Below are 11,877 nucleotides of genomic sequence, written 5' to 3'. Positions count from 1 at the left end.
TGTGGAGTGGAGAGGATAATTTGGGAGTTCTCAGCCTGTGGTTGGAAGATGTAAAGGATGGTAATTACTGAGGAAAAACCGTGAAATCCATCATTTGGGAATGGAAGTCCAGGAGAGGACCTGGGACTGAAGTCTCCAGAGCAGAGGTCAAGGAATCAAGTGTGTAGAACGTTGTCCAGAGTCCATTCACTTGGAGTTTGAATCTGCCTAGAGTAATAGTGCCATGAAACAGAAAACCTAAAGCTAAGTGCTACACCCCCAATGACTTAAACAATGAAAGGGAAGCAAATGCCCAAGGAATTTTTTCCACCAGATGAAGATCAAAAAGGGGCACTAGGAATAAGATTACGCTTCTGACCCAGACCCTACACAGGTTGCAGTACAATTGATTGGGTGATATTCTTATCCTGAGACTTTTTTGATTATCGATAATTATATCCTGTCCTTTATATCTTAATTGTCCGTTTACAAATCACTCTCAGGGATACATGGTCACATAATCAAACCTAATGAATGTTGCCGAATAACTGTCTTCTCTATATCTAATAATATGTGATACTGTCCTAGAACTACATACCTGTTTTTAATTGATTGATATTTAAAATTTCTAACTATATTTCTGGATACAAACAAAGGAGAATTTTGGGGCAGCAGGTTAGCTGAGGTGGTTAGAGTGCAGGCTCATAATACCAAAATTGCCGGTTTGATTCCCACATGGGCCACAGAGCTGTGCCCTCCACAACTAGATTGGAGACAACTGCTTGACTTGGAGCTGATGGGTCCTGGAAAAGCACACTGTTCCCCAATTAAAAAATAAATAAATAGAAATTTTTAAAAAGGAGAATTTTGAGATAGTCCCTAAGTCAGCTATTCGTTTTCAGATCTTCTAAAACATATTCTACACTCCCTTCTTTCTCCGCCCATTTCCCCTTTTCAAATCCCGTTTCTTCGGCCGAAAATCTCGCGAGAGGTCGAGATGTCCTGAATTCTCCCAGGAGCCCCCGCTCTTCCTCTTCCCGAAAGCGGCCTGAGGTAAGTGGTTCTTTGGTGTCTCTCCCCGAGTGTAGAATCCTCCGGTCATCGTCGCCATCCTGGCCACTGGGGCGCTGATCTCGAGGCTCTCGGGAGGAGAACTATTGCGGTTACCGATTCCTCGCTGAAGGCAGTGTTCCTCTGTACGGGGGGGACTTGTCGGAACTCCCGACTTGGCGCCCCGGGCCCGTGCGGCCTTTGCGGCCCGAAGAGGGGCACGATGGGCGGGAATGGGGGCTTCGGGGGTGCGGGCCGCCGCTGGTCGGTCCCACCGCTTACTTTGGAGACCCAGTGTCTCGCGGTGAGTGGGGGTCGAATACGCAGAACGCGTGGGGCAGCGACGAGAGCAAGTCCAGGGGGAGTGATGTCGGGTCGAGGCCTTGACTCGTTTGAAAGATGAGTGTCTCACATTCGCCAGCGTTGCACCGTTGGTGAGAGCCCCAAAGTGTGGAAAGACGGCCTGCCTTGTGCAGCTGTGTGAGTCAAGGGGGTGTCTGGGGAGAGGAGCACGTAGCGGGGTGTCGCTGAGCTGTGCCACGCCAGTGCGCCGCGTCTTGTTACACCTGGAGGGTTCCGAGTAGAACGGACACCTGCTGTATTCCAAAGAGCAACGGGGCTGTGAGGCCCGTGTCACTAGTCTGGTGTCAGCGCTGCTGTCCTCACGGGTGGGCGCAAAGGGACAGCGCACTGGATGGAGTAGATGGCTGCGATGATGGCGTTTCTTAGGACACCTTTGGATTAACCGTGAAAACGAAGACTCTCTGAGCAGCTATGGATCGCGTTCAATACAAATTTAGATGGTGTGAGTTGCTGTAATTATGTATTAACAGAATTAACTCTGCTCCCTTGCAGGTGACCTCTCAAAATGGTTCGCTATTCTCTTGATCCGGAGAACCCCACAAAATGTAAGTGAACCAGAAATGCATGTTTTTCTTATGTGGGGGTAAGAAACAATAAGAGACTCAAAATAAACAAAAGTGTTCTCTGTTTTTTAGCATGTAAATCGAGAGGTTCGAATCTACGGGTTCATTTTAAGGTATGTGAATCATCGTTATGCTCTAAAAGTCGTTTTGTGTGTTGCGTTTTTCGGGGTTTTTGTTTTTGTTTTTTTACCGTGCTGAAGAGGTTGCTACAGCAGTATGTTTTTAGGACACCTTTAGATTTACCGTGAAAATTAATCATTGCTGAGCAGCCATTTTCTAGATATTGATCATTGGTGTATAACGAGCACTTTGATTTAGTATATATAGATTTAGGTAAAAACTACCAGAGAACTACTTGAGAACCTGGTATATACAGTTTTAAGTTATAAGGCAAGTAACTGTAGTTACAAGATGATGGAATTAAAACATAGGCGTGAACAGAGGTTTCCCTAGCTTTAAACCAAGCCTCTTTGGCTCTTAATCACAGATATTGTCTCATTGTATTCAACATACCTTCCAAAAGTGGAAAGGTTTTCGCTATTGGTATATGTTGACATCTTGAAAATTGGAGAATTGCGTGTTTACCTTAAAATTGTGATCCTTTAACATGGTTAACTCTAGTTTATATTATTTATACTTAGAACACTCGTGAAACTGCCCAGGCCATCAAGGGTATGCATATCCGAAAAGCCACCAAGTATCTAAAGGATGTCACATTACAAAAACAATGTGTGCCCTTCCGTCGTTACAATGGTGGCGTTGGGAGGTGTGCCCAGGTGAGAATGAATGGTTGCTATTTGAAAAGACAAATTGTGAGGGAAAGTAATTGGATGGGATACGAATGGCTAAGATCTGTCTTTTATCAGGCTGTTTCTGGTTGCTGTGATGACGATCTTAGGACACCTTTGGATTAACCATGAAAAAAAAACATGTTCTGAGCAACCTTGATGTTGAATAAAAGTCATCTTGATGGTAACATTTGATTTAAATCGGGGGACATGACTAATAGCTTGTCTTTGTTTTCTTTCAGGCCAAACAGTGGGGTTGGACGCAGGGTCGGTGGCCCAAAAAGAGTGCAGAATTTTTACTGCACATGCTTAAAAATGCAGAGAGTAATGCTGAACTTAAGGTACCCAAAGCATTAACATCTATATATATATATATCTCCAACTTGGATGGTGGCTCAATTAATGGTGCTGTTCAAATCTATTATACAAATAATAAAACACTGTTGCATTGGAATAAATATAGTTACCAAAGCGGTTGCCTTAGTAATGAATAATGTGGTTTGTTGCCTACGTTCTTAATGGAGAGACATGTTAAATTTCACTTAGAAGTTAAAACTGATGTAGTCAACAAAACAGGTTTATCCATTTGGGGCATTATTCATTAAACCCACCTGAGCCAGAACTAAAATTAACATAGGTTTCTTTTTTGGCTGTAACCCTATAGCTGCTGAGCCATGCTGACAAAATTTTGTCTATTGTCAAGGCTTGGAAATTGACAGTGCCAGGTCCTGGAACTTCACTTCTCTTTAATGCGCACTTAGCACTGAGTTTTGGTAGTTACCTTGCATTTAAGGAAGGACACTTAGAGTAAAGGTGAAAACAACTGCTTGAACAAATACGCTATTTAAACGTTTACAGATTGCCTTCAAAAATGATTTTATTAAGGCAGGGACTTAATTTTCCAGTGACAGTGTTAAGATGTCACCTGATTGTGTTCCCGCTCTCTTCCCAGGGTTTAGATGTAGACTCTCTAGTCATAGAGCACATCCAAGTAACTAAAGCTCCCAAGATGCGGCGCAGAACTTACAGAGCTCACGGACGGATCAACCCCTACATGAGTTCTCCCTGCCACATTGAGATGATTCTAACTGAAAAGGAACAAATTGTTCCTAAACCAGAAGAGGAGGTTGCACAGAAGAAAAAGGTAAATGACTGTCTTTGCTCAGTTTTATTTGTTTATATTAGATTTGTGGTTGCTGTGATGACTAACTTAGGACACCTTTGGAATAACCATGAAAGAAAACTATTCTGAGCAACCGGCAGCCTCTTATTTTGGGTTTTTTGGGTCTCATTTGTTGACTGATAATAGTAACGTGCTGTTCAGTACATCAGAACTATGATAATCTCATGGCCCCACCTAGATGTCCATAGCCACTTCAAATGCAACATGTCGAAAAAAGCCCCGGCAAGTCTAATAACCCTATTATCAGTAATCACATTTGGTTGTTTTTAAAATGTTTATTGAGAAGGAATTGTCACGTGTATCACTAAGTTTGTACAGCATGGTGGTGATGTACATATATTGTGAAATGATTACAGTAGGTTCTCACAGATAAAATAAGAAAAGGAAAAGAATTTTCTCCTTTATTCGCTACTCTGTTAACTTTCCTATGTATCATATAGGAGTGTTTGCTATAGTCATGTTCACATTCAGTTCTTTAAGCCATGAAGCTGGGAGTGATTCTAGACTTGTCCCTTTATTACACCTAATAGATTTCACCTACGTTGATACAGTCACTTAATCCTCCATCCTTGCTGCCATTTAATCCTTACCAGCTGGCCTTCCTGCCTCCAGTCTTCAGCTTCAGCTCCCCTGCTTACTCCAGTTTCCTCCCGTCTGACCCTCTGGTCCACACCATATCTCTATACCGAAAGGACTCTTGCCCTTTATGCGAAGTTTCCAATTCTTTCACTGAGCTAAACCCTCCCATGTAGTGTGGGTTTCTTCAGGAAACTAAACAGTCCTTTTATTTTTGTTTTCCTTCAGATCTCCCAGAAGAAACTGAAGAAACAAAAACTTATGGCCCGGGAGTAAATTCAACATCTAATAAATGTTAATAAAAGTAAAAGCAGAATGTTGGTTGTCTTTATTAGTAAATATATTTCAAGTGTTGTCACAAGATGGATCAAACAAGTTTTCTTCTGATTAGAAACATTGTGTTTGCCCTGCATCATATATTTTGGTTCGTACATGCTATTTTGAATGTCTTAGTGATTTTTGTCTAAGATGGAATTAGAACATGGGGAAATTCTGGAATTTTCCAGCCAATTTATTGAGATTTAATACATTGTTCAATTCACCACAGTTAATGGCTTTTAGCATATTCTAAATTTCACTTAGAAGTTAAAACTGATGTAGTCAACAAAACAGGTTTATCCATTTGGGGCATGATTCATTAATTACCCTTGTGTATTTTGTTATGGCGTGTATTACCACAATTTTAGAACATTTTCATTATTCCAACGAGGAACTTGGCCAATGGTTAGCTGTCATTCCCATCCAGCCCTATTTCTTTCTACATGTTGGCCATTCTGGACATTTCATAAATGAAATGACAACATATGGCCTGTGGTCACTGGCTTTCACTTATAACGTTTTCAGGGTTCATCCGTGTAGTATGTATCTACCTTTTATTGATAAACAACTTGTATGAATATAATCGAACATTTGGGGCTTTTAAAAAGCTAACAAACTGCTTCTCGGAACCTTTGTGTTGTGTGGGCATGTTTTCTCACAGCTATGCTGAGGGGAACTGCTCGGTCATGGCAGCATTTCTAAAGGGTGCCATTTATCCCGCTGGCACTGAGGATTCCATTTTCTCCACAAATTCAACACTTGATTATAGCTATTTTAGTGGGAGTGAAATGCTATAGCTTATTTATTTTAAATACTCGAGTTGACTTAATGTACCCTGCCCTTGGATTTAAGACCCTTTTAAGTGGGAGAGTGAATAGCTTAGCCACAAATGCATTCTAAGACGGCCTAGCCTTCACTTGCAAGTGGAGTAGCTTCACATGGTGGGATGGACCGCCGCTTTGCCCTGGAACCGTACTTCCTAGGTTTCCCCGGCGACGGAAGCGCATCTCTTGCGCTGCCCGCAGGATTGGGAGGCCGCGGCAGGCCCCGCCCAGGCGCTTCCGTTACGTATTGTGCGTCGTCAGCGTGACGCAGGCACGTATTTGTCGGCCCCCTTTGAGGCGTCCATTGGCTCGGCTGTGTCACGTCCCTCCCTGCGGAAGTGCGGACATTTCCATTTGGGCTTGGTGGTCGCGGGTGAGCGGGGTCGGGTGAGCTCGGGCTTTCGTCCGTGGGTTCGGGGCGGGAACGGGCAGTGGCCTCGGCGTCGGGCTGCTCCGCAGGCTCCGGCCGGACCTCGCTAACCGAGCCCAGCCCGGGCGCGTCTCCTGCTCTGGGCCCCTCCCGGCCCTCTGCGCTCGCACGGTGTACCCCTCTTCCTCCCACGCGCGCCCCTGCCACTTGCCCCGCGCGCCCTTCAGCTTTCCGTCTGCGTCCTTCCACCTTCCTGGCGTCCGTTTCGACTTTCCCTTTGTATCCGTTTATTGTCTTCTTTGGCCTGAATTGTTGATTTCTTCGCTCTTCTGTTACCTTCACCACCCTTCGCCCTTATTCTCTTCTGTTTTTTTCAGTCGTTGTCTTTGACCCAACCTGTCCCGCTTTCTTTTGTCTCCCGTAAAATGATACGCCGAACTGGGTTACTAAAGGGGAATGCGAACGGGCATTTCCCACCCTGCCTGCACAATTTCTGATAGAGCCTCAGCCTTTGCCTCTCTATTATATTGGAGTAAGTCGAATGAAAGAAAACTGCCGTTTTAATCCGTTTTTCTCGTTGTAATATCTGAGACTTGGATTGGAGAGAGTAAGATGATAATGTTATCAATTTATCAGAGCCACCTTCTGGACTTTTCTAAGTCAGTTTCCACATGTATGGAGTAAAATAATTCACCGAAGAATTATTACGAAGATAGAGAATATACAGTAGCTTCATTCTGAAGAGAGCAAAAAGGCCATAGTTATGACAAAAGTGATTAGTAATATTTGTACTTGCGAGTTTCTTTAAAACAATGAGTACGAACTTAAAAGAATTACAAGTAGGTAAAAATGAATCTTTATGATGGAGGGATTGCCAGTCATCAATTTAGCCTAGTCCTCAGAGCATTGCCTTTTGTTTTGTTTGTTTTTATTGGGGAACAGTATGTTTTTCCAGGACCCATCAGCTCCAAGGCAAATGGTTGTTCAATCTAGTTGTGGAGGGTGCATCTCAGTGGCCCATGCGGGGATCAAACTGGCAACCTTGGTATTATGAGTGCTGCGCTCTAATCAACTGAGTTAACCAGCTGCCCTGCCATTTGTTTTGAAGGTTTAGTAGGAGGGGAATAACATAATCACTGTGTTTTTGAAAGGGGAAAACACCAGAGCCTTGAGCTAGGAAACCAGAACTGGGAATTCTGGTCCTAGTCAACTCTAGTTACTAGTTACCTCTGTGTGAACTTTGGACAGGTCACAACTTTTGCATGTTTTTTTTTTGTTTTTATCGTAACAACACATAGCACTTAATCTATGCACTCTTCTGAGCTTAGTGTGCATAGTAATTTATCTAATCCACATTACATCCCTGTGAAATAGATAGTATTATTGTCTTCATTTTACATGTGAGAGAATTAAGGTACAGGCTGGTTAAATAATTTGCCAAAAGACACCATATATAAAAAGTGGTGAAAGGTTTCAAATGCAGGCAGCTGCCAGGCAGTCGGCTTGATCTATTCTGTGGTACCTGTAAGAGTCTTAAGACTTAAGCCAGACCACCCTTTAAGTCTCTTCAGATCAGATTCTAAATGTCTATAGCCAAAAATAATGATTCCTTGAAAAATGGTGAAAAAGACCCACCACTCATTTGGTTTATTTTAATCAGAAAATTTGTTCTCCAAAATTTGGGAACAAAATATTTTGGTAAATTGTTATTTTAATTTGACTAGGGGACTTTTTTTTTAAGAATCCAGTTATGAATCTTATAAAATAGCTGATCATTCATTGATGTATTTAGATTTTTGTTTATAGCTCTTGTAATTCATTTCAGAGCCATATTAAGATTGAATCGTCTGTACCATTGTTCACTGGTATTGTGAATAATTTTAAAGTGCCTTAGTGTAGTCATCATGCTGACTCATTTGCTAGCAAAGAGTACTTAATTTACAATATTTTGAAAATAAGAAATTTTAACATCCTGATTATTAGTCTTATGCACTGTTCTGAAGCTTCTTAGTTTTTAAGTCCCCTAAGGGATTAAAAATTATTGTAAATATAAGAAGACTTTGGTTTAATAGTATATTGTGGAAGTAGTATTGATTCTTTTTCAAGAAATGGCTGATTTTGAGAATTCCAAGATGATTTCTCATCAAGAAAATTAGAAGTGTTAATTTTTGGAAATGGACAAATTGCTTATAACAATAATAATACTAAATAAGTTTTTTAAAATTATTACTCAGTACACCTTAATAGCCATTAGAAAAAAAAAAAAGCAACTATATCAAGGGAAAATTGTTGCCTGGGAAAGGCCAACCAGTTCGCAGCCTAGAGGTCTTCCAATGTGATATCTTAGAGTTCCATATTACAAGATTTGCTCTTAGCATTGTAGGTTTAGCTACTTGATATTGTCAGCCCCTGAAGGTGATTAGGCCCTTATACTCACACTAAACTGGAGTATAAGTCGTAATTACCAAATTCCTTAATGTTTTGTGCCTCCTTTGCTTTATTTGTAAATTGAGATAGCAAAGGTACCCTACCTCACTAGGTTGAGGATTAAATGAGTTACACAGTTGTCCCTCGATATCCTCAAGGAATTGGTTCCAGGACCTCACCCCACATCCCTCCCATACCAAAATCCCTGGATGCTTAAGTACTTTATGTAAAATGGTGCAATATTTGTATTATAGGCTAGAGTATACCTACCTCATTTCATTTACATGGATTCAGTGAAGTGCTTGGTGCATGGAAATTCAAGTTTTGCTTTTCGGAACTTTATGGGATTTTTTTCCCCCAAAATATTTTCAATTTGAGGTTGGTTGACTACATGGATGCAAAACCCAGGGATACAGAGGTCCAGCTGTATATGCAAAGCATTTAATTGCCTAGCACCCAGCAAGTGTTGGTGTCTTTCCTTTATCATTAAATTTATGGTTGGTGAGCAGTGATTGGATAGGTTTGGAGGCAGGAACCTCACTATTATTTTCATGCCTACCACCTAGTATTCTTTTACCTTGCAGAAAGCAGCATTTTATTTATTTATTTATTTATTTATTTATTTATTTATTTATTTATTTATTTTAAGTTTGTAGCAGAAGATAGCTTTATTTCGCAGAAAGTTGCGGCTCTGTTAAGGAGAGGGCTCACGACTCAAAATCAGCATTTTTAATATACTCTTAATTTTAGCTAGTGGTATGATGTAAGATTTTCATTTAATGTAGAAATAGTCCATTCATATATCTTCATCTAGGTAAATTCCTTCAGTTATTAATCTATGATGAACTAATTTATTTTTTCTTCACATATACCAACAGTTCAAGAGCTCAAGCCTGGGACAATGGTGTGCATTCCTTGTATCGTCATTCCAGTTCTGCTCTGGGTCTACAAAAAGTTCCTGGAGCCATACATATACCCCCTGATTTCCCCCTTTGTTAGTCGTATATGGCCTAGAAAAGTTAGAGAATCCAATGATAAAACTCAAGGGAAAGTGGACTTTAAGGTAAGAACATTAAAACACCTTGAATAAGGTGGGGGAGGATACAGTCAGGGTAAAATACTTGGCTTTTGGAAAGACAAGTTCTTGGAACCAGAACCCTCATTCATGTGTCTTAATTTCTTGCTTTTTTAAAATAGGGGGTTTGGGTTTTTTGGGGTTTTTTTAAGTAATTTAATGTTTGGTTTAAACTAAGGTTTTAAACTAGGCCTCTAATTAATGCATTTGCTCCTTACCTTATGGCCATGATAATAACCAGTATTTCCTGGCTGTTACAAGTAATAGTTAATAGGTAATGGATGAGAAGAGATGATGTGAAAATAAGCCAGTTTCATTGATTGATAACTTTGGTAGGAGATTCAATTGGAGAGCCATAGAGATTTTTTTGAACAAAATTTTTTTTTTTTTTAAAGATTTTTATTGGGGAATTGGAACAGACAAGTTGCTGTCCTTTTGTTCCTCAGTCTAGTTGTGGAGGACGTTGTTTCACTGGCCCAATTTGGCACCATCATTGCGCTCCTCCCAGTTAAGGCAGATCAGTCGCCGGGTTCTGAACGGCCACTCATGGCGGCTGCTGGCTGCTCACACTGGCTGCTGGCTACACACGGTAGCCCATGGCAACCCACTGCAGCCTACGCCATCTGGGGCGACTCACAGCAGCCCAGCTCCAGGTTGAGCTGTTGTTCAGCATCTTAGCTGTAGAGGGTAGTGTCACTGGCCCTCATATGTGGGATCCGAACCGGGGCCCTCTGGTGTCCCAAGCCAGCTCTTAACCAACGCGCCACTTGACTGGCCCATTGAAATTATTTTTTAAATGAGTATTTAGACAACCTATTGTCTTTAGCATTGGTGCTTTTTTTTTTTTAAAGATTTTATTGGGGGATTGGGGAAGGGAACAGCCAGGTTGTTGTCCTTCAGCCTTAGTCGTGGAGGGCAAAGCTAGCTCAGTACCAAGTCCATTTGCCATCTGGTCACCCTTTGGCAGCTTGCGGCCGCTCAGCTCAAGGTGCCAAGTTCAATCTTAGTTGTGGGTGGGCGTAGCCCACCATCCCATGCGGGAGTCCAAACGGCAATCTTGTTGTTAGGAGCGCGTGCTCTCAACAGCTGAGCCATCCTGCCACCTTTTGGCAGCTCAGCGGGAGCTCAGCTCGGGCGCAGCTCACTGGCCCATGTGGGAATCAAACCAGTGACCCTGTTACTCAGAGCTCGCGCTCTTAACCAACTGAGCTACTTGGCCGGCCTGCATTGATTGGTGCTTGTTATGTTTAACTTCGATTATGTTCAATTGCACTGAGCCATCCTGCATGTGTTTAGAAGCAGAGTTTTTTCATTCTGAAGTTTATAGTCTGTTTTTAAAGAGAAGATCTATAATGAGTGTCTTTCTGTTGTAATATCTAAAATGGTTTTTCATTTTAGGATGCAGACATAAATGGATTACCATCAAAAGGACCAACAGAAATCTCTGATAAAAAGAAAGACTAAAGTGATTGTCCCCAAGGACCTCATTGTTTTCAAAATGGACCTGATAACCTGAAGCACCTTCTTTGTAATTGTCTCTGACCTTTTTCTCTTAGACCAGAATTCGGGATAGATAGTTGAGATATTTACCTGACACTAATCAGGAAATTCATGGTATTTATATTTAAAATGTATTTAGTTGTATTTAATTATCTCATTTCTGAGTTCCCGTTTCATTAAAGTAGCTTTCATTTCTATTATTGCAATTTTAATAATATGATAAATAGAAGGTTTGTGCCAGTGGACACTGTTACTAAATCAGTACCTGACTATCCTCAGGCCTCTCGCTTTTGTTCAGGCCCTTCGAATTGGAGCCGAGTACATTTTTACTGTGAACAGTGTGGTGAGACTGTGCAATGAGATGAAAGAGACTTTTTGGAGGTGATAAGACTTGAAACATAAAGTTATAATAACTGCCCAACACAATGGAGCAGTTTATGTACACAGCAGTAATTACTGTTTAGTGCTCTGAGGAAGATAGCAAAGACAGGGAAATGGGGAAATTTCTTTGAAAAATGGAACACCTTTTATATAAATACGTATATTACAAAATTCTAATGCTTGTTGCATTCCTTCTATTCCTGTAAAATATTAAAATATTAAATATTCAGTTTAGCTTGTGGTTCCTTTTTAGGCTTAATTTTTATTGATTGATTGATTGATTGATAGCTAGCTAGGCAGCTCTGCTCAGGCCAGGCATCGAACCGCTGTTGCTCGGAGCTCAAACTCTTAGAGCGAGCTCTTAGCCAACTGAGCCACTCTGCTGGCCCGGCTTAAATATTTTTTAGAAGGGACATATTTCACCATATCAGAAAGCAGAATTATAATGTGATGGCATCTGGATAGTCTGAGAAAATACTT

At 41.2% G+C, this 11,877-nt stretch overlaps 2 protein-coding genes across 6 annotated transcripts; both read left to right on the top strand.

The window, feature by feature from the left end:
- Nucleotides 1–928: 928 nt before the first annotated feature.
- Nucleotides 929–4,813, top strand: RPL17 (ribosomal protein L17). Of its 2 annotated transcripts, XM_019652750.1 has the most exons (7): nucleotides 929–1,032; nucleotides 1,885–1,937; nucleotides 2,028–2,068; nucleotides 2,597–2,731; nucleotides 2,986–3,084; nucleotides 3,696–3,887; nucleotides 4,731–4,813. In XM_019652750.1, exons 2-7 carry the CDS (start codon nucleotides 1,898–1,900, stop codon nucleotides 4,776–4,778), a joined length of 555 nt encoding a protein of 184 aa, XP_019508295.1. In that variant the 5' UTR covers nucleotides 929–1,032; nucleotides 1,885–1,897; the 3' UTR covers nucleotides 4,779–4,813. The 2 variants fall into 2 exon arrangements, with proteins under 2 accessions (XP_019508295.1, XP_019508296.1); XM_019652751.1 differs by lacking the exon at nucleotides 4,731–4,813 and having other exon boundaries at nucleotides 956–1,032; nucleotides 3,408–3,734.
- Nucleotides 4,814–5,918: 1,105 nt separating this feature from the next.
- Nucleotides 5,919–11,631, top strand: CUNH18orf32 (chromosome unknown C18orf32 homolog). 4 transcript variants are annotated; one of them, XM_019652752.1, is made up of 4 exons: nucleotides 5,948–6,017; nucleotides 6,392–6,546; nucleotides 9,320–9,504; nucleotides 10,915–11,631. In XM_019652752.1, the coding sequence occupies exons 2-4, from the start codon at nucleotides 6,471–6,473 to the stop codon at nucleotides 10,978–10,980; spliced, it is 327 nt and encodes a 108-aa protein (XP_019508297.1). In that variant the 5' UTR covers nucleotides 5,948–6,017; nucleotides 6,392–6,470; the 3' UTR covers nucleotides 10,981–11,631. The 4 variants fall into 4 exon arrangements, with proteins under 4 accessions (XP_019508298.1, XP_019508299.1, XP_019508297.1 ...); XM_019652753.1 differs by lacking the exon at nucleotides 6,392–6,546 and having other exon boundaries at nucleotides 5,919–6,017; XM_019652754.1 differs by lacking the exon at nucleotides 6,392–6,546 and having other exon boundaries at nucleotides 5,931–6,031.
- The last annotated feature ends 246 nt before the right edge of the window (nucleotides 11,632–11,877 follow it).

This window comes from Hipposideros armiger, unplaced genomic scaffold (assembly GCF_001890085.2).
Source record: "Hipposideros armiger isolate ML-2016 unplaced genomic scaffold, ASM189008v1 scaffold_186, whole genome shotgun sequence".
In the NCBI taxonomy this organism is placed as follows: Eukaryota; Metazoa; Chordata; class Mammalia; order Chiroptera; family Hipposideridae; genus Hipposideros; species Hipposideros armiger.
This window is presented reverse-complemented; position numbering and strand designations above follow the sequence as displayed.

Bases quoted from the DNA above. Each gene is read 5' to 3' on its own strand.
- RPL17 (XM_019652750.1), top strand. From the start codon at position 1,898: ATGGTTCGCTATTCTCTTGATCCGGAGAACCCCACAAAAT. The intron at 3,085-3,695 runs GTACCCAAAGCA...CTCTCTTCCCAG, and splicing joins AGAGTAATGCTGAACTTAAG to GGTTTAGATGTAGACTCTCT. The intron at 3,888-4,730 runs GTAAATGACTGT...GTTTTCCTTCAG, and splicing joins AGGTTGCACAGAAGAAAAAG to ATCTCCCAGAAGAAACTGAA.
- CUNH18orf32 (XM_019652752.1), top strand. From the start codon at position 6,471: ATGCGAACGGGCATTTCCCACCCTGCCTGCACAATTTCTGATAGAGCC. The intron at 6,547-9,319 runs GTAAGTCGAATG...ATATACCAACAG, and splicing joins TGCCTCTCTATTATATTGGA to TTCAAGAGCTCAAGCCTGGG. The intron at 9,505-10,914 runs GTAAGAACATTA...TTTTCATTTTAG, and splicing joins AAGGGAAAGTGGACTTTAAG to GATGCAGACATAAATGGATT.